Source organism: Ursus arctos, unplaced genomic scaffold (assembly GCF_023065955.2).
Source record: "Ursus arctos isolate Adak ecotype North America unplaced genomic scaffold, UrsArc2.0 scaffold_12, whole genome shotgun sequence".
NCBI lineage: Eukaryota > Metazoa > Chordata > Mammalia > Carnivora > Ursidae > Ursus > Ursus arctos.
Window position 1 is genome coordinate 12,264,181 of NW_026622786.1, and position 20,989 is coordinate 12,285,169.

At 44.3% G+C, this 20,989-nt stretch overlaps 2 protein-coding genes across 7 annotated transcripts; both read left to right on the forward strand.

Moving 5' to 3' along the window:
- Nucleotides 1-19: 19 nt before the first annotated feature.
- Nucleotides 20-12,269, forward strand: AP4B1 (adaptor related protein complex 4 subunit beta 1). Of its 6 annotated transcripts, none has more exons than XM_048220644.2 (11): nt 20-115; nt 499-685; nt 2,327-2,551; nt 3,012-3,142; nt 3,519-3,666; nt 4,206-4,702; nt 5,744-5,827; nt 6,798-6,901; nt 7,634-7,841; nt 8,048-8,329; nt 8,796-9,545. In XM_048220644.2, exons 2-11 carry the CDS (start codon nt 573-575, stop codon nt 9,221-9,223), a joined length of 2,220 nt encoding a protein of 739 aa, XP_048076601.1. In that variant the 5' UTR covers nt 20-115; nt 499-572; the 3' UTR covers nt 9,224-9,545. The 6 variants fall into 6 exon arrangements, with proteins under 6 accessions (XP_048076601.1, XP_044234555.1, XP_026339494.1 ...); XM_026483709.4 differs by lacking the exon at nt 20-115 and adding an exon at nt 170-399; XM_026483711.4 differs by lacking the exon at nt 20-115 and adding an exon at nt 181-338.
- An 18-nt stretch (nt 12,270-12,287) lies between these two features.
- Nucleotides 12,288-19,273, forward strand: BCL2L15 (BCL2 like 15). Its single transcript, XM_026483713.3, has 5 exons — nt 12,288-12,374; nt 14,248-15,080; nt 15,402-15,523; nt 18,109-18,333; nt 18,921-19,273. The coding sequence occupies exons 2-5, from the start codon at nt 14,954-14,956 to the stop codon at nt 18,936-18,938; spliced, it is 492 nt and encodes a 163-aa protein (XP_026339498.1). The 5' UTR covers nt 12,288-12,374; nt 14,248-14,953; the 3' UTR covers nt 18,939-19,273.
- Nucleotides 19,274-20,989: the final 1,716 nt, after the last annotated feature.

Consider the following 20,989-nt stretch of genomic DNA (forward strand, 5'->3'; position numbering starts at 1 on the left):
GGCCCGCCGCGCCTCCACCAGAGGGAGCCGCGCGGCTGCGCCTGGAGGTGAGAGGTGGGGGGAAGGGCGCCCTAAGGTCGGCGTCTGGGCGACGCTCGGCGCTCGCTGCGAGAAGGTGAGTGGCAGCTGCTGTGCGCTGTCGGCCCCGAGGAGGCGGGACTTCCGCAGAAAGCTTGCTTGGGCCTATCCGGGCGGGCAACCGCGCCGAGGCGCACGAAGGGCTGGCACTGGCACTGGGGAGGGAGGGGTCTGTGGACCTCCGGCGGCGGGGCTGAAAATGGGGCGGAGGGCCCCGAGGTAGCCGGAGCGGTCTCGGGGCGGAGCGAGCCGGCCTGCAGGTCCCGGGGAAGGAACCACAGAGCCTCGCTTGGGGCTCGTCGGGGCGCGGAAAGGGTTGGTGTGAGTGTGCTGGGGCCTGGCCTCCGGCCCCGGGGAAGTCGAGGCTGGGGCGAGATCACGCCTTTGGTCTCTTCGCTGACTGACATTTGCTTTACCCAGGTTCCCCCGTCAGGGCTAGGAGGAGCCCGCGAGTTACCTAGGGGTCTGTGGGGACTGCCCCGTGACTGTTGAAGATGCCGTACCTTGGCTCCGAGGACGTGGTGAAGGAGCTGAAGAAAGCTCTGTGTAACCCTCACATTCAGGCGGATAGGCTGCGCTACCGGAATGTCATCCAGCGAGTGATTAGGTATCAGCCACCGCCCGCCCTCCCCGCCGCAGCCCCCACCCCGGCCCTCTACCCCTGGCCGCTCGGAAAGACTGAATGAACTCAGGGCAGCGTATGATTTGCTCTTCCTGCTTCTCTGGATGGCCGCAGCCTCCCCTGTGGGACTTGCTTGACTTCGTTTACTCAGCAGGGCGGTTACACCCATGTGTTGAACTTAAACTGCTGACTCCCAGATCTATAGAGTCTAGTACAGAAAGCCTTTTGTATCTTCAAACCCACATATCCTACTGCCCGCTGGGCATTCCCACCTGGATCTTTCTTCAAAGACATGCAAAGTAGCACCTGCATCCTTCCCCTCTCCCCAAACCTGCTCTTCCGCTTTTATTTGGGTTGAGGAATGTCACCAGCTGACCAAGGGAGGGAGTCAATCTTGATGACGCCTGGTTTTCCCAAGTCAGATGGTATGGATATATAGTTCTAAATATCCATCCTCTTTTTTAAAGAAAATGTCTATGTAGTCTTTTTGGTTGGCACTGCCTTTCTGGTTTTATTACCAAAGCAATTGCAGTGGCTTATTAGTGGGTCCACCTTGTCTCCTCATTTCAGTCAGAAGTTTCCTAACATGGATTTGAATATATAACTAACGCTTGGCTGCAGTTGTGGGTCACAAACGTTAGTATGCACAGAAGTCCGTTGGGGTGCTTTTTATAAAAAATGTAAAATTTTCATCCAATCCAGTAATGCTGCTTTCAGTAGGGTGGAATGGAACCCAGGAATATGCATTTTAAACAGACATCCCATCTCATTCCTATAGGAGACCACAGTTTGAGAAACAGTGATCTACAGAATAAATTCCAAACTTCTTATCATAGCACCCAAAGAACACCCTGCTAACACAACTAGTTGCAGACTCTCAAAGGAATGTAGCATTCTTGCTGATGTCTACATGCCTCATAGCATGTATCCTTACCTACCAACACACATGCCTGGAAAATTCCAGCTCATTCAACTAAAGGATACTTCCTCTTTGGAAACATTTTATGATTTCTTGGCAGTATTAGACATCTGGATCGCACTGTACCTTGTCTATTACTTTTTTTTTTTTTAAGATTTATTTATTTATTATTTGAGAGAGAGAGAATCTCAAGCTGACTCCATGCTGAGCACAGAACCATTGGGGGGCTCAAACTCAAAACCCTGAGATCATGACCTGAGCCAAAACCAAGAGTCAGACGCTTAACTAACTGAGCTACCTAGGCGCCCCAACTAGTCTGTAACTTCTTTTTTAATACTTAGCTGTTTTAATACTTACCTATTGCACTGTAATAGTGGTGTTTTTGTCTTGCTCCTTAGTTATAGTTTGAGTTCCTAAAGATCTGAGACCATGCCGTCTTCAAGATTATGTTCCCAGAGCATATCCCTTGAATGTAGAAGCTGAACTAGACAGGAATGTACCAGAAATTAAGTGTTTGTTGAATGAATAGAAGAACATTTATTGTAGGCCGATAGCATGAAGTATTTTGCAATGTAGTAGACAAGGTAGACTTGGTTGCTTCCTTCACAATCTAGTTGGATAACCAAGATGTATATAGGTAAAATGCCTTTTGTTGTAGGCTGAGGATTATGTATTTTACTTCTTCCTGCTGTGTGTGTTGGTTTCAGGCACATGACTCAGGGCTTGGACATGTCTGGTGTCTTCATGGAAATGGTGAAGGCCAGTGCCACTGTAGATATTGTTCAGAAGAAGTTGGTTTATCTGTACATGTGTACGTACGCCCCCCTGAAACCAGATCTGGCTCTCTTGGCCATTAATACACTGTGCAAAGACTGTTCGGATCCCAATCCAATGGTGCGAGGGCTGGCGTTACGGAGCATGTGTAGCCTCAGGTGAGTACCCTCTTCCCTGACTGTTTATCAGTGGCTGATGTATTCAGGAGACCATGGGGCAGATTTTCAATGGTGATAATCTATTTGAGCTTCTTAATACTAGGAAAAATGCAGTTGTTACCTGAAGTCAGGTTTTCAGCCATTGCTTAGGCTTAAAAACTGTCATATGGTTACATTAAAGGGAGTTTTCCATCATCACTCTTGCTGAAATAGTTCTTGGTTTTGGTTAAAGATTTCTAAACAATTATGGAGATACATATTTTTGCTGCCCCTGGAGTACTATTCCAAATGAAAAGTCAAGTATGACTTTTTAAGCTTGGCAGTGGCTTTCCCTAATTCGTTATGATGCGATAGATGTACATTCAAACATTTACTCAACTTTCTGTTAAGTGAATAGGGGCTCAATTATGTCAAAACTAGTATCTCAGGATCCGGCTGACTCCAGCATGTGTTGTTTAAGGATGCCTGGTGTGCAGGAATATATCCAACAGCCTATTCTCAATGGTCTGCGAGATAAAGCTTCATATGTCAGAAGGGTGGCGGTCCTTGGTTGTGCCAAGATGCATAATCTCCATGGAGACTCTGAAGTGGGTAAGTTTCAGTGTAATCCATCATGATCAGTATTTATTTGTGCCTCGGTTATATGTATGGCTTTGTAAAAGGTGACGTGACTTTGGTAGAAAATAGTAATGTGGCCTTACTTCTGTACTTGTCTCTTTAAGTAGAAAGGCTGGTTTGGTATTTTTTGAGATCAGAGAAGCCTTTTCTTTGGGGCCCAGGTGAGATCTATCACATTAGCTACTTAGAACACTCTGGAGATGGCAGTTTTTTGCCTTGCACTTTATTATTGCCTTTGTTATTTTTATAGCAGAGAAGTTCAGCTTTGTCTGCCTGGAGTTAGTACTCCGGCTCTATTCCTGAGACTCTGAAGCTGTTCTTTATCTGAGATCTTTGTGCTCTTTTACAGACGGTGCTCTGGTAAATGAATTATACAGTTTGCTGCGTGACCAGGATCCAATTGTGGTTGTGAACTGCCTGAGGTCTCTAGAGGAAATTCTGAAACAGGAAGGAGGTGTTGTCATCAACAAGCCCATCGCCCACCATCTCTTAAATCGGTTTGGATGCCTCAGTGCTCTTTTTGTTATGATGAGATCTGCATCCTAGTGGGATCTTGACATGTTGAATGAAGGAGACATCTTGAACAAGTTCTGTAGAGTAGTAAAATTAACCGTAACTATTAACTTCCTCATATTTCATTGAGAGGATTTCTTTTATTTGTTTTAGTTTCTTTTGGTGATATAGAGAGATAGCAGAAATATCCTGTGGAAATAGGTTCTGTCCTCCTCTACAATCATTATGTCCCCCAAACTAAGCGATTTATACCGTCTTAAACTGTAAAGAATCTGGATCTAGGTATAGTGATCATGGTCCTTGGCCTTAGATAATGGAAATTTGTACTGTAAACTCATCTCGGAATTTAAAGCCTATTTTGTGTAAACTTTAGATAGTACGTGAAAAGAATAATTCTATTATGGCACAGCCTGTTCTCAAGAATTCTCCCCTTGTTACAATGAACAGATGACTGGCGACATGGCATTTGCATGCAGATGGTCCTAATTTGGTCGCTAAAATAACACTTTTCTTTTTTGGATAGAATGCCAAAACTGGACCAATGGGGCCAGGCTGAAGTATTGAACTTTCTGCTACGCTATCAACCGCGCAGCGAGGAGGAGCTGTTTGACATTCTCAATCTGCTAGATGGCTTTCTCAAGAGCAGTAGCCCCGGTGTGGTGATGGGAGCCACGAAACTCTTTCTGATCTTGGCAAAAAAATTCCCCCACGTACAAACTGATGTGCTTGTGCAAGTCAAGGGACCTTTGCTGGCGGCCTGTTCTTCAGAGAGCCGCGAGCTCTGTTTTGCTGCCCTGTGTCACGTACGTCAGATCTTGCATAGTTTGCCCGGTCACTTTAGCAGCCACTACAAAAAGTTTTTTTGCTCCTACTCGGAGCCCCACTACATCAAGCTGCAGAAGGTGGAGGTGCTGTGCGAGCTGGTGAACGATGAGAACGTACAGCAGGTGCTAGAGGAGCTCCGAGGGTACTGCACCGACGTGTCAGCCGACTTTGCCCAGGCCGCCATCTTTGCCATAGGTAGGGGTCTGCTGCTTTTCCTTTGGGAGAGCTTCAGCCAACCAGAAAGCTGTGGAATCATAGAGAACAAAAGGAAAGGAATCTTGCATCAGAGACAAATGACCATGCACCAAATTACCATGGGGTCAGCGGCCGCAGACAGGAGTGCGGAGGGAGGGTTGTTTTTTTTTTTTTTTTTTTTTTGTCAACACTGGTGTTGCCTTATCTTCTATGATAGAGAATACAGGTAACTCAAACTAGAGTACTTAAAATTTATGTGGCCTTTTGTTGGCTACGATCCAGAGTGCTTTCCCATATATCATCTTAGCCCAGTCTTGAGAGACAGTCGGGAAAAGTGGACCAGTGATATCACGTCATTTTAGAGATGAAGAAACTCAGAAACCAAAAGGTTATTAAATGGCCAAAAGGTCATGTAGTTCCTGACCCAGGGTCGGAACCCAGCTTTCCAGACTCAAAGTCCTGTGCCAATTGACCAGTTGTTTATTGAGCTTCTGCTACGGGCTACGTATTGTGCTGAGTTCAGACCAACACAGAATAAATCCTAAATCTCACAGGCTTTTTCATATTACTCTGTCTGGAATTTAAAAGGCCAGAGTGACTCACAAAATGAAAGCATCTGGGGAGTTATGTTTTGTTGGAGGGCTTCAGGCGGAAGAGGAGAAGGAACCCTTATATTAGAATAAAACATGATTCTCTCCAGGGGCAGGGAGAGCGAAAGAAGGAGAGCAGAGCTCCTGCGGTCAGGTGCTCCCGGCAGGGACTTTGCTGTGCGCTCGCTCTGCCGCCAGCGATGCCGCGATGCCCCGTATCTAGCTGCCGCATAAATACCTTTGTTACTAAAAGTTTTCAACCTTGTTCAATGGAAAATTCGCTTTTATCAAACTTAGGAAACTTCGATTGTTATTTCATCCAGCAAGGATTTTTTTTTAATTTTTTAAGATATCTCTGGTCTTCTTTGTCTTTGGCTGGTGGGAAGTTTTTTTTAAAATGAGGTGCTAGGATTTGACTTACCACTTTTCTCTGCTTTCTGTTCCTCTCTAGGTGGTATTGCCAGGACCTACACGGATCGGTGCGTGCAGATTCTAACAGAGTTGCTGGGGCTTCGGCAAGAGCACATCACCACAGGTAATGGCTGGCTACCCTTCGAGCTTTTTTTTTTTTTTGGTCAATTGCCCGCCCTATAGCAGTTGCTCAAAAAATATTTGTCGTTGAATAACAGAGGTGTAAACTTTTCTTTGCATCCTCATCTGTTGCCATCAGAGAAGCAGAGGGTCTATATCTAACAGGTCCTCAGGTTGCCACAACTCTGCAAGGCTATTCCATAGGTAATGAAGGCTACCAGAATGCCCGTGCTTGTTAACGCCCCACCTTTACCCCTCTTTTTGCTTTATGGCAGCAGTGGCTTCCAGGGCTGGGACTAGGGTGAGGCAAGCGAGGTGCCCAGGATGCAAAAATTGAAAGAGGCACTCACTGTCAGGTTTGTGCAAGTGCTAACCCTGTGTGTCTTAAATTTTACACCCCCAGCGCCGTGTTTGCCTTACCCTAGTCCCAGCCCTGGTGGCTCCATTTATAATATCTTCAGAATATCATTCAACAATAACATGACCTCACATTTGCTTTACATTTTACCATATGCTTTTGCATATATGAGCTCATTTATCCTCATAGCCAACCCAATAAGAGCAGCATTCATTTAAGAAATTATTGCCCATCTTAGGGGCGCCTGGGTGGCACAGCGGTTAAAGCGTCTGCCTTCGGCTCAGGGCGTGATCCTGGCGTTATGGGATCGAGCCCCACATCAGGCTCCTCTACTATGAGCCTGCTTCTTCCTCTCCCACTCCCCCTGCTTGTGCTCCCTCTCTCGCTGGCTGTCTCTCTCTGTCAAATAAATAAATAAAATCTTTAAAAAAAAAAAAAAAAAAAAAGAAATTATTGCCCATCTCAGACATTTCTCAGATAATCATTGACCACCCCTCCAATACCCATTTTACAGACATTCACGTAGCAGTCTAGTCTGAATATGTGACTTCCCTTAAGATTCCTTCCTGCATGGAGCCTCTAATCCCATGCTCTTTTATCCTGTGCTGTGTCGTAGTGGTGGTGCAAACTTTCCGAGACCTGGTTTGGTTGTGTCCTCAGTGTACGGAAGCTGTGTGTCAGGCCCTGCCCGGCTGTGAGGAGAACATTCAAGACAGCGAGGTAGATGGCAATTCTCCTTTACCTCCAGGCCGAGGGGAAATGCTTGGGACCCTGCCCTGTGAAATGGAATCTAATTCTTCTCTCTACCCAGAGTCTGAATGTGGAAATACTTAGAATTGATCGCCACCTCAGATTCTCTTCGGGTGTAGATAGGATAGAAGTGATAAAAACGAGATTTATCTATGATTTTTATTACAAATACTTTGATATCATTGTTTTCTTGAATAGTTTTGAGCCAGAGATTTAGACCACGGAGTTTCCAGCTGGAATGAGAATCTGAATCATTTGTGGGTATTTGGGCTTCACTGTAGGCCTACCGACTTAAATATTCAAGAGTGGTAGACCTAGACACATAGATTTTTAAGAAGCTTCACAGATGACTCTGATTTGCACTCTAGGTTAATTACCACTTTCATGAAGTGGTTTAGAGGAATCTTTCCATAGCTTCCACTGACACATTAAACCCCAGACTGGGGCAGAGGCCCCCAAACTGAGGAAGCCTTATTACTTAACCAACACAGGCCTGGGAGTCTTGAGTCTCCTGTTGTGTAGTGACATTTTATTCCTATCTGTTGTAGAGAGTGGAGTCAGGGTGTGGGGAATCGATACAATGCAGATTGAAGTAAATCAAAGATTATACCTTTTGTGCTGACGTTGGGGGGAAGCAAAACCTGCCGCTGTGTTTGGGGCAGCCAAATGTCAAGCACTTGCTCTTCCTCCTTCACTCGCCAGGGGAAACAGGCGCTTATTTGGCTCCTTGGCGTCCATGGGGAAAGAATCCCTAATGCTCCCTATGTGTTAGAAGACTTCGTGGAGAATGTGAAGTCAGAGACCTTTCCAGCTGTGAAGATGGAGCTGCTCACTGCACTGCTGCGCCTTTTCCTCTCGCGCCCTGCCGAGTGCCAGGACATGCTGGGGCGTCTGCTGCATTACTGCATAGGTGGGTTCAGAAGGAAGTTGTCCTTGCCACGTCAGGTAGTAAACATTCCGACAGCTGCCACTGTTTGGTGAGTCCTGCCGGGGACCCAAGAAGATAAGGTTAATATGCTCTAGGGTTTCCTCCCTCCTTCCTTTTTTATCCCTACTGGGGGATAGAGTGTGTTTTTGTTTTTGTTTGTGATTAACTCAGTCTTTGTCTTACCTCAGAGGAAGAAAAGGATATGGCAGTGCGAGATCGGGGCCTCTTCTACTACCGCCTTCTCTTGGCTGGCATTGATGAAGTGAAGCGGATCCTGTGTAGTCCTAAATCTGACCCTTCTCTTGGACTTTTGGAGGATCAGGCAGAAAGACCCGTGAATAGCTGGGCCTCAGACTTCAACACGCTGGTGCCGGTCTATGGCAAAGCCCGCTGGGCAACCATCTCTAAATACCAGGGGGCAGAGCGTCGGGGCCCAGAGCTTCCTAACACTGCATCCTTTGCCACCTCAGGTAAAAATAGTCCTTGCTCTATACCTTGTCATGAAAAATCTTTACCTTTCTCGATGACTGGTAGAAAGTAGAGTAGCCTAGCTACATCTCAGACTATTGCCTGAGTTTGAAGTCTTTGTGAGCAAGAAAGAAGTTCCTCATTGGTTATTTCAACCATTTATCCAAAGATAAAAGTCACACTGTGTACTTTTGGAAATCCAGGTAAAAAACATAGTTCAGGGGCGCCTGGGTGGCTCAGTCGGTTCTGCCTTCGGCTCAGGTCATGATCCCAGGGTCCTGAGATTGAGCCCCACATTGGGCTCCTTGCTCAGCGGGGAGCCTCTTCCCCCCCCCCCCCCCCCGCTGCTCCCACTGCTCGTGTGTGCTCTCTTTCTCTCTCAGATAAATAAATAAATAAGTCTTTAAAAGAAAACCTAGTTTGTATAGATTAAGAAGATCTCTTACACAAGCTTTCTAACTCTTTTAGGTCCCCTGATTCCTGAAGAGAGCAAGGAGACGGGACAGGAACTTCCTGATTCTGGAGCCCTCACGCTAGTCCCCAATTGCCAGCTGACTGCTGAGTATTTTGAGAAAACTTGGTTTAGCCTGAAAGTTGCTCATCAGCAGGTGTTCCCTTGGCGGGGAGCCGTCCATCCTGACACCCTCCAGATGGCCCTGCAAGTAGTGAACATGCAGACCATCGCAATGAGCAGGGCTGGGGCTCACCCGTGGAAAGCCTACCTCAGTGCCCAGGATGACACTGGCTGCCTGTTCCTAACAGAACTGCTGTTGGAGCCCGAGAACTCAGAAATGCAGATCTCTGTGAAACAAAATGAGCCGAGGACTGAGACACTGAACAGTTTTATTTCTGTATTAGAAACTGTGCTTGGAACAATTGGAAACATAAAATCATAACAGATTCTTGCTGCCTGTCCTAAGTGAGATGAGTAGCTATCAGAGTTCCTAGTTTTTCTTACTAGAATTTGCTTGTAAGTCCAGATACTATCAAATGCAAAGAAGAATGGACAATCTCAGAATCAGAATTCTTATGTTTTTGTCCAAAGACTGTTGACTTATTCCCTTTGTACCTTTGGTGAGTGACCCCGTTTTTCCAGGTGATGTTGAAAAGGTTAATGTTGCTAAGAGGATAGGAATGGGGTGAGGATAGGATTTGGATTCTTTTCTAATCCGTTTTAGGGATTGTTTTACTAATTAAACATGCCTGATGTTTATGGAAGCTGATGAAGTCATCATTTGGGGGGGGGTGTCATCTTTTCTTCCCTGTATTACTGCAATAAACTCCTCACTGGTCTCCTATTTCTAACCGTGCTTTTCAAGGCCAGAGTTTGAAGCCCTTAGTGCGGCATCAGAAGTAACTCTTCAGTGTCATGTCTCACCGCTCGGCCAAACACCCTGTTCTTGCGTAAGCAAACCACTTGGCATTCCTTGAATGCACAAGGCTCTCTCTCACCTCTGTCTTTGCTCCTGCTTTTATTTCTTGGCTAGAACATTTCCTCACCCTCCTATCTTCTTTCTTCAGGTAACATCTAGTCCTTGTCCTTCCGCGTTCCACTCAGTCACAAGCTCATGCAGGAAGTGACCCTTGAAGCTTTCATTACGGGTCCTGTTCAGACCGTCACGGCCTCCAGTGCATGTGTCTAGCAGTACTGTTGTAATTGTTTTCTGTCACTTTTCCTTGCTTTCAATTTTATTCATACCTGCCCACATTTTATACATTTATGGCGAGAGCAGATGTAATAAAATGGTTTAAGGTATAAATAGTAAAGTATAAATAGCCAGAGGAGCTACAACAGGGAAAATGGAAATACCACCTCAGACCAGCTTGTTAGGGATGGGGAAGTACACAAATGTTCAGGCTTAAGGGCCTACGTAATTGGTACAGTTGAACCTCAAAGTTAGCTCTGTAAGTGATTTGGCAGTCAGGGTGAAGAGAAATAGGTATATAGTTGTCATCAGAGAGGAAGAAACCTTCCAATATTAATTTCTAAAAGAAATTTACATGTAGTTTCACGAAGGTGGCACTGAAGGGTAAGTACAAGATTCTTTTTTTTTTTTTTTTTAAGATTTTATTTATTTTTGCGAGAGAGAGAGAGCATGAGTGGGGGGCGAGGGCAAAGGGAGAAGCAAACTCCCCATTGAGCAGGGAGCGTGATGTGGGATGCGATCCCAGGACCCTGGGATCATAACCTGAGCTGAAGGCAGACACTTAACCAACCGAGCCACCCAGGCACCCTAAGTACAAGATTCTTATGGGAAGTTAGTTAACAGGTTTCTCATGACTTAGGTGTTCTTCAATGAAAGCAGAGAGCATAACTTTAACATGGAACTTAGTGAGGGCATTTCTTCAAGGACTTAAGATAACACAATCCAAATATCATCTAGCTCAATTCAAGGACTTCTACCACATAGATATGTAAATGGACTGCATACCTTTAAAAAATTTTTTCATCCATCACTTCTCTCAACTAGGCTCTTCATAGGAGTAGATAGCAGACAGTATTGCATTTTCTGGCAAGGGCCTCGATTTTGTGAGTTGTTTTCCCCCCTCGACAATTTCTAAGGACGGTGATGTTCTTTTCTTACATCTCCACAGTCTGCCACATAGTGATGGCTCAATAAATATTTACCAAATGAGTGGCTGTCAGTAATTAGATTCTGAAGGTGTTTTGGGTTTGGTGTTTGAAGTGTGCTTGGTTATATCGTATCAACCAAACAATAGTGGAAGTCCATCTAGACTAGGGTTTCTCGAAAGTGGTGTTACTGACATTTGGGGCCAGATAATTCTTCGTCGTAGAGGGTTTTCCTGTGCACTATAGGATGATTATTAGCATCTTTGGCCTATACCCACTAGAGGCCAATAGAACCCCCAATCGTAACAAAAATGTCTCCAGACATTGCCAAAGGTGCCTTGGTGGGACAAAATCACTCCCCATTGAGAATGATCTAGATTGTGGGTACCCAGGGATTACTGGTAGAGAGATCAGAACGGCTTCAGAATTGCCTTTTCCATGGTTTGACTTGTTTGGTTAAACCATGCGTGTTTAGTTAGGTACTAAAAGAAATAAAATGGAAGTGTAAAGTGCTGCCAATTTACAGTGTTATAAGGGCACAGGATATAAATGGTAGAGATTAAGTAATTGATGGACTTTTTTAAAAATTAAAGACTATAATTGAAACGTTGACCTAAAGAAAATTAGGTATGGCTCAATAATGGAATAAATGTTACTAAAATGATCCCAGGTATTGGAGCTTTTAAAAGATTGAGTCCTACTTGGTTGCTTGTCTGTAATGTATGGGGCATAGCAGAATACGAAAACGTTGCTTTTGAAAAGTGTACTTTTAAAATGATCTCAAGGGAGAAATGATTTCTCTTAACTGCAGCCTGGTTTTGCTAATTTATAAGCAAAATGACTAAAGCTTAAGTATACCATGAAGTTAATTATATTTCTTCTCCCTGGGAGCTCTCTCTAGCCTTGCAGACATATGGTTTGATGATGTGATATAAGTAGATGCATATTTTTAAAATCCGTGAGGGTAGTTGATATTGTGCTTTTAGAAAAATGGCTTTCTAATGTCTGTGTTGGTTGGAAAATAGTATGTGACACATGCATCGGGTGCCCACTCATGACCATGGTGATTTAGAACATTGCAGAGGCAATCATTTGCGTAGTTCCGGACCATCACCTTATTGCCACGGCCTAGTGGCTGTTAAATGACTCCATTTCCCCCATCCCCCTTTTTGAATGGGAGTTCTGTTACCGTTTTTCTATCCCTTTCGCATATCTTGGGTGTTTGGGGGAGGGAAGACAAAGAATTTATTTTCTCAGTTACAGATTTACACACTGAAAGGAGCTGTACCCAAGGATCCTCATTCACAGGCAGACCTGGCGCAGATGACAAGATGATAAACGGCGAGGAGGCTTTCGAGAGAGGGAAGTAAATTGTTGTGGCCAGAACAGCAGCAGAAGCAAGTGATGGTGAAGACATTGTGGCTTCATTCTTCAATACTAACTGGGAGATAGCACTTGGACCGCCAGAGTGAAAGGTATGTGAGCTGTGGGAGAAGGGATGGGATGGTTCGGGAAGACGCTATAATGAAGGCTCAAGAAGAAACACACAAAGGAGGAAACTACCCCACATGGCCCAGGAGAATGTATACTCGGTTTCCTTAGCCTTACAGCATTGATTCTACAAGATAATGCAAAGGATAGATAAGATAATGCAAAGATTAGATTCCGAAGATAGCATTTGCCCATAAGCACATCAGCCGTGAAATGAATTGCTGTGGGAAAAGATTTATTATTTGAGGTAGGACGGACTTGGTTTTAAATTTCTATTCTGCCACTTACGGATGCCACTTACCTTGGGTAAGCTATTTAACACCAGTTAGATGGTATCTTATAAACCTTTTGCTTGTCTTCATAAGCTATTTGGGGAGTATGTCATGAATTAGTTTGTTGGAATCCTTAAATTTTTAGTAACTGGCTCTAGTGTGAAAGGAGGGTGGCTTAGCATTATCTCAGAAGGACCTTCTTTCGATAGAGGTCTGAAGCTTACTTAGCAGAAACTAAAGTTTCAGCCCTAGTGATAGATGACAAATGAAAACAGCCCTTTACATAATTTCTGTCTCTCATCCACAAGCAATTTATGATCATCCGTTTTTATTTGATTTTATTTTTAAATCAGTTTTTTTTTTTTACAGATTTTATTTATTTGAGAGAGAGAGAGAGAACAAGTGGGGAAGTAGGGTAGAGGGAGAGAGAGAAGCAGCCTCCCTGCTGATCAGGGAGCAGATCCCAGGATCCTGGGATCAGGACCCGAGCCAAGGGCAACTGCTTAACCGACTGAGCCACCCAGGCTACCCAGCCATCATTCGTTTTTAGAATAGAATAGAAAACAGAAGATTGGCTCTCTTTATTTTGCAAGTAGAAGTTTCATTCTGAACAACTGACTTACTGCTTATACTTGAATGTCCTATCAGCTTATCAGGTCGGAATACCCTGGAAGAGCTGATAGGTTTGAGTGCTGACAGGAAATCCAAAATCTAGGTGGGGCTACGTGTCGGGTTTGGCCAGCAAACCCCGAGGTGGCGAATGAAAAGATTAGTCCAGACACCTTAGTAGGAGAAAGGAGAGACCTGGGGACCAGAAGCTCTAGTGGCGAGAAAGGCGTTGAGCCAAGCTTTGTCTCCACTTTTATTGGGGTCTTAGCAATACGTCAGACACAAGCGCGGTGTAACTTGAATGGTCAGGATAATAATATATGGGGCAGCGTGTGATAAGGGCAAGGAGGCAAGGAGTCCATGAAGTACGACCACCACAGGTGCCTGTTTTTCTTCAAAATTTAAACACTTCCTCCTTAGTTGAGAACCTTCAGCCACAGTAAGAATCTGGCTGTTTTCAGCCAAGAAACTTCAAAGGAGGCCCACCGTTCTGGGCACTCCTCCTTTGCATTTCAATTAGTCTCATCCAGGGAGGCATATACAAGTCAGATTTTGTCTATCCAGGCCCTGTGAATTCCCACAGCTACATTAAGAAGCGGCCACTGTGGTAAGTGTCCAATCATGAGATCTCATAAAAACAATGATGGAGTCTAACCCCTGTTAGGAGAATCCTACTTAATTCTGTCAGAGAGTGAGTCCCAGATCCCTTTCATCCTGGTCCTCAGGCCTCGGGCTAACAGGAAAGACATTTAACACTTACTACATGTCAGAAACCGGGGGGTCATTCCACATGACATTATCTTATTTAATTCTCATATGCTTTCCCTGTGAAGTACTTTGTCTTATCCCCACTCCCAATTCCTCAAATGCCCAAGCTCCCCCCTGCCCCCCCACCTTCTCAGCTTATATATACCTATTCCCACGTGGAATGGCTTTTTTTCTCCTCTTTGCCTCATAATCCCTGCTTGTCCTTCAGAGCTCATCTCGGATGTTACAACTTCAAGGAAGCCTTCCTCACCGCCTAGGTCTGCGTGCCCATTGCACACTGTCATCACACACTATCTCAAGAAGCACCAGAAATGACGGGACTAGTCCTGTAATATCCGCCGTACGTGCTGAAGCAGAAGCTCCTTGAGGACAGGAACCGTGTCTGTGTCATCTTCCTGTATTACCTGCAGAGCCGCAGACAGTACATAAAATGTCTGATTGTGGCAAATAAATGCCACCTCTCAGGAGTCGAATGCTTGCCTCTTTTAACTTCGAAACTTTCTTTCTTTAAATTACACCAGACACAGAACCTAACAGGAACCTAACAGGAAGTATTTCTAAATGAAATTGCCCAAGAAACTCTTCCTCAACCCTATTTCAGTTCTAAATTGGCCAACAATAAAAGTTATTCATTAATCTTAGGTACTGGCTAGGGCGTGGTTCTGAGAAAAGGAACTGAAAGTCTTCAAAAAGTCTCCCCAGTTTGTGTAGGTGAGCTCTTCAGAGAGGTCCCGTGTTTCTGACAGCTCATTTTGAAAAAAATTGGTAGGACAGGCTCTAGGACGACACATCCCGTTAGGAGACTTTACAAAGTACAAAGGCAGACTCCTCTGGCTTACCATATTTCTGACTTCCTGCTGAGCAGAAAACTGCTTGTTTTGTGGAAAAGCAAAACTCTGCAGCAAACATCTAAAATGAAGAGGCCCCGAACTTTTGAGGAGCAAACGGAATGCATCGTGGACACTTTACTCACAGACTTCCTGGGCACCACAATGCAGGTTGCTGACCGGGACCTATATTGTGGAGACGAACCAGATTCAGGTAGGGCTCCTGGCCTGAGGTGGCAATGGCAGGTCAATAAGAGCATCTGAATATGCCTTCTTATTTCCTCTTAAGTTTCAAAAGGCAAACTAAGCTTTCAGCAATATCTGAAAGTCAGTAGTGTCCATGGAAGGGAAAAATTGTCTTAGTGAAGGGAGATCTACTGCCTATGGGGTTGACAGAATATGGAAGGTGTTCTTGGGAGAGAACGATGCCGAGACTATTTAAAAGTCTAGAGAACGTTCTCCAGTGCCCAGATTCCTGGGACTGACGGTCCCTTCAAGTTCTGTAACAAACATGAACGTGTTCCCTCCATCTTAGGAGAGTCTTGCTCTTTTGACGTGGCCATCATTGCTGGTCGCCTTCGGATGTTGGGTGACCAGTTCAATGGAGAACTGGAAGCTTCGGCCAAAAATGTCATTGCAGAAACCATTCGGGGACAGGTAAAGTTGCTGCTGTTTTTCTCCTGCAGATGCTCCTTTCTTACCACTCGTATATGACTATAACTAGAAATGTCCTGCAAAAGATTTGGGGGCTTATGTTCATCCAAAGAGACACAGCAGGAATTCTCCAATGACTAGTCCTTCAGAAGTTCATCAAAGGCCCAAGTCATATTGAGAGGGAAAGCTTCTGGCGAGAGCTGGTCAACCTTCAGATTGTTTCCATTTGTTTTTCAGCAGAGCTGTGCTTAACGTGGCATAGAGCACATCTTAGCTCTTTGTTCTTGGTAAAGAACAAATGTTCTTTTATGTACCTGTTTTATGTTTATTTGGCTGGGAGTGGGCGTCTTCCCCTGCCCCCCACCCAAGGTCCAGCAATGAAATCATGTACCGGAAAGACAGGCAGTCCACAAGTATGCTGCAATGAGGGGTAAGGACTTACAGCAAACACTGGCTTTTCATCAGAATGCTGATTACTGGCAGTGGCCCTTGGATTCTGCATTGGATGTAAAGACCATAGACGATATTCTAGAAGGTGTTGCTGATTATCAATAATGGCAGGTAATATGACTCATCACTTAACAGGTGCCAGACAGTATTCCAAATGCTTTGCACTTATTAGCTCATTTAAACCTTCCACCACTCCCTGGGGTATTATAGGAACTGTTATTCACAGGGCACGCTCTCCTCCTGCACTTGGAATGCCGTGAGAGCAAACATCTAACCTCCTTGTTCACTGCAGTATTCCCACAACCTGGAATGGTACCTCTTATATAGGAGACCCTCCACAAATGTTTTCTGACTCGATACCCATTTGAGCAGATAAGCAAACGGAGGAAGAGGGAAACGAGAAATTAGGTTACTCAGTGAGTGCTGAAGTTAGGATTTGAACCCAGATGGATTCCAGAACCACACTCTTCACCATTATGCTTTATTCTTTTTACCAGATATAGCTTGGATGGTGCATTTATTCAGGCAGAACTGGACTTACGACTCCTAACTGCTTGCGCTGAAACTTTCCTAGGTACCCGAGAGCTGAATTTACTTTTGTTTTTTAATTAAAAAAAAAAAAAAAGGTTTTTGAAACTCCCAAATTCATAGGAAAGTTGCACATAATGAATCGTACAAAGAATTTCCCTCTTGAATCACCTGAGAGTAGGTAGCTGATAAGATGTTCCATCGTCCCCTAATACTTTCACATTTCCTTCAAACAAGGCCATTCTTTGATATAACCACATGAAAACCAGGAGATCAGCACTGACACATTATCATCTTGTCCTCAGATCCCATTCAAGTTTTGCCAATTGTCCCAATGATGTCACATGCAACAAAAAGATCTAGGCCAGAATCGGGTCCTGCATTTAGTTGTCATTTCTCTTAATCTCCTTCAATCTGGAATTGTTCCTCAGTCTTTCCTTGATTTTTTGTGACCTTGACCCCCGAAGATTATGGGTCAGTTATTTTGTAGAATGTCCCTTAAACTTGGGTTTGTTCCATGTTTCCTCTTGAGTGGATTCAGGGTATGTCCTTTGGTAGGAAGGTCACAGAAGGGTTGCTGTGTTCTTCTCATTGCACCTATTAAGGGGCACAAATTTTAATTTGTACCATTACTGATTTAACTTCAATCACTTAGGATGGTGTCTGCAAGGCTGCTCCCCTGTAGTTAATATCTGTGGTTAACATAGTTAAGTGTTGTGGAGGGAGGTACTTTGAAACCATGTAAATATCCCATATCTCATCAACATTTCAATCTATTCATTTATTTTTTTTTGTATCAACACGGACTCATGAATTCCTACTTTATTCAAGGGTTAAAATCTGTTACTATTATTATTTATTTGGATGCTCAAATTGTCCCAATTTTGACCAGTGGGAGTCCTCTCCATCTGGACTGTGTCTTTTTGGCATGTCCCTGTTATTCTGTGAGTACTTCCTTAATTTCTGACAGATCTGTTGTATTTTCCAAGCCCCAGCCTGAAATCAGCCATTCTCCAGGGAGCTCTGGTATCTTTCAACAGAGAATGATATTTGGAAACCAAGATGTGGGTACTCTTGTGAATGCCCTTTACAGCTTGTTTGGGTTCTGACAGCCTGCTCTGACTACCATGGGCCCCTCTATACTACACCACAGTAGATCTTGCTTGGCCCCACCTAATGACTTTTGGATCAGTTTTGGGGGGAAGAAAAAGAAAGAGGAAAAACAAATCTTTTTTTTTTTACTTTAGAATTTCCCAGACTTCAGTCATTCAAGTCATACCTTTACAACTCGACCAGCTGTACTATCATATACTTTATATTTTTCTTTCAAATCATTTTGTTTTTCTTTCAACCGTTTTGCCCATCCTAAGTAATAATACCTGAACTCAGGGGTTTGATGGGCCACTTATGTTTTCTCTATACCCATTACAATAAATAACAAAATAATAAAGTAATGAAAGTTTGTCCATCTACTCCTTAAGATTACCCCAGATACAACCAGTGGTGCATTTGCCGTTCTCTCGGAAACTCTTGCTTTACTGGACTCCTGCACCTGCAGCCTCCTGTACTTTTTTATCGCTACCTCACTGATATCCTATGTCTCTCCCCAGGCAGGAGCTGTACTTCAGGACACAGTAAAATCTCTCAGCCAGGCCTGGTGTGCCCAGGATTCCAGCTTAGCTTACGAGAGAGCCTTTCTGGCAGTGTCAGTGAAGCTTCTTGAATATGTGGTCCGCATGGCTCCCGAAATGGCAAGACGGATGGCTGTCCCCATGACAGACATGATCAATGGCAACAGTGCCATCCGGGAGTTTGTCCAGGGCCAGGGAGGTTGGGTAAGTACGTTGGGGCCCCTGGCTTTGATAGGCATTTGCGTTGTTTTTGTACCAATACCTGGAACTCCCAATTCCTGATTCTTTCTGTAAGTTGGAAACCAAGTAGCAAAACAGGTCTCCCTACTTTGCTGAAAATGGCAGTTTGTTGTTTCTTCCCCCACGGGAAGGGGAGCTGTCAGAAGCTCAGGATTACGGGTGTTGGACTCCAGAGACATTTTGCCTAAAATTTTAGTTGCCTACTAACAGTGCAGAGCTAAATCCCACTTCCTGTATGTAACGGCCTGTTAAGTATACTGGTGATAGAGTACTGTCTCAGCCCAGCTGCAGAAATTCAGAATCATCCCCCTATCGTCTAACAAAAAACAGTGTCTCTGCTACAGCGATAACTATAGGAGGCATTCTAAGCCCAGGCCTTAGTAATCATTAGAGCACCGGCTCTCACTGAGAATCCCTCTTCATCCAGCCGCAGCGGCCTCAGTCAGAGCTGCATTCCCTGGAGGTATCTGTAGATGATTTGCGCTTTCTTTAGGAAGCTCCCTTGAGGAAGACGACCCCTTTGACTGTAGGATATTCATTGTCCTTCCTAGGAGAATCTGGAGAGCTGAAGAAGAGGTGGTGCTGTTTCCTAGCCTGAACATCATCTCCACTCTGATCACGTGATTGATTGCTGGCCATTGAAACAGACACCCAAATCCAAAGCTACCTTCTTTTGGACACAACTGAACTTAGCTGAATAATTTCTTTTCTGGGGCGCCTGGGTGGCTCAGTCGTTAAGCACCTGACTTTGGCTCAGGGCGTGATCCCGGCGTTCTGGGATGGAGCCCCGCATCAAGCTCCTCCCCTGGAGGCCTGCTTCTTCCTCTCCCACTCCCCCTGCTTGTGTTCCCTCTCTCGCTGGCTGTCTCTCTGTCAAATAAATAAATAAAATCTTTAAAAAAAATAATTTCTTTTCCACTGATTGCTGAAGTGGGGAGCAGCCCTCGGGGCTCTACGGAGATTTTGTACTTTCTGTCTTTATGTGCATTTCAATGAGGTTCCATTTAAGCAAAGACCTCCAGATACAAAGTAATGGCTTGTTAGGAGTGGAATTCCAGGCAACAGAGCAGGCCTCTGCTGGACATATTTTGGGAAAGGGAGCACACGGTAAACTATTCACTCAGATTTAGCCCTATCCTTTGGTAAGGATCTTGTCTACTCATTTTTCAGTCTAAAGGACTTCAGGGAGATTTTTGTTGGAATCTGGTTATTTTAAGTTGAGGATTTTCTTTTAAATTCCTATCCTAAGTTTTGTGTTCATTTCACCAAAGCAGAATTATTTATGCATTTTTAGGTTGAAAGCAAAAAAAAAAAAGACAGTTTCTTCATCTGCCCTTCTACTAGAAAGGCCAACAAAAGATAAAACAGAGCATTTTTACTGCCACAGGATGCAGGAAGTGCTGGCCCACATCTAGGACAGCGGGGCCATCCCAGCTCAGCTGAAGCTAGCTGCATACCACAGTGTTTTTAAAACCAAAAAGTGGTTTACATACCACTTGTGGACCTTATAAATTGCTGACTTCCAGGCCCCATCCCTAGAGATTCCGAGTCTGTAGGGGGAGGCTGGGACCTAGGATCCTACCTTGTTAACCAGTTCCACAAAGGATTTTTATATAGAGCTTGAGAACCATCATGTTAGAGCAGGGCCTGGCCAAATCCCGCCTGCTGCTTTTTTTTTTCCGATAGGTTTGTTGGAATGCTACACTCACTTGTTTCCATACTGTGCCTGGCTGTATTAGACTGCAACAACAGAGCTGAGGAGTTACAGTAGACCCCTTATGGCCTGTGAAAAGTATTTATTCTCTGGCCCTTACAGAAAAGCATGTAGACCCCTGCTTTCAAGCCAAATGAACATTTCTCCTTGAATAATTTAAATTCTGTTGCAATCCTGATCGTCTGTGCCAAACACAATTGTATGTAGGTTAACTCTTCTTCTTTTTTTTTTTTTTTTTAGAATCTAGTGTGGAGTGTTTATTAGTTCCTGCATAGTTCACACTCTCTCTGGGATGTTGGCAAATCAGAAAGCTCTGGGACGCCTGGGTGGTCAGTCAGTAGGGGTATGCACTTCCCTGGCCCCTACATATGTGGCTGCAAATGAAGCCTATGGTATCTATGGCATGTGTTTCTTGGAATAATCCTTCATAATCTCATAGACTAGTAGGCAATCATCGAGCGGAGACTCTTATATTCATAAGCCCCAAGGCTTGGCTACTTACCTGTTTGTCAAGAAGAAAAGCATTGCTGTGTCTATTTTTGAAGAAAGGCATTAATGGTTTGGTTACAGTTTGGCTCAAGTATAACCACATCCCCTCCCTTCAGCCAGCCAGCTCTCTGTTTCCCCTAAATGCATAGAAATAAAGATGTAGCCTGCTACTATATTTTGACTTTTTCAAGTTATGCTATTTTCTCTATTCGTGGGTAAATCACAAAAGGTTAGTAATCCCTGATGAGATTTCATGTTTCTCTTAAGTAGAAATCAGCTTTTTTTTGCTACCAAGCTTAGATACTCGATGTGTTCCTTTGTCCCTTACATGACTATAAATTCAACATGGTAGGTTTTGTGGTATTTTACTTCTTAGGTGAAATCACTATTTTCACTTTGACCAATGCTGTTTTGTTC

What these genes read in the sequence shown, in the direction of transcription:
- AP4B1 (XM_048220644.2), top strand. Translation starts at nt 573, where the DNA reads ATGCCGTACCTTGGCTCCGAGGACGTGGTGAAGGAGCTGAAGAAAGCT. An exon ending in CCATGGAGACTCTGAAGTGG is followed by an intron (nt 3,143 to 3,518) that starts GTAAGTTTCAGT and finishes GCTCTTTTACAG; the next exon opens with ACGGTGCTCTGGTAAATGAA. An exon ending in TCTGCTGCATTACTGCATAG is followed by an intron (nt 7,842 to 8,047) that starts GTGGGTTCAGAA and finishes GTCTTACCTCAG; the next exon opens with AGGAAGAAAAGGATATGGCA.
- BCL2L15 (XM_026483713.3), top strand. Translation starts at nt 14,954, where the DNA reads ATGAAGAGGCCCCGAACTTTTGAGGAGCAAACGGAATGCATCGTGGAC. An exon ending in TGGAGACGAACCAGATTCAG is followed by an intron (nt 15,081 to 15,401) that starts GTAGGGCTCCTG and finishes CCTCCATCTTAG; the next exon opens with GAGAGTCTTGCTCTTTTGAC. An exon ending in CAGAAACCATTCGGGGACAG is followed by an intron (nt 15,524 to 18,108) that starts GTAAAGTTGCTG and finishes GTCTCTCCCCAG; the next exon opens with GCAGGAGCTGTACTTCAGGA.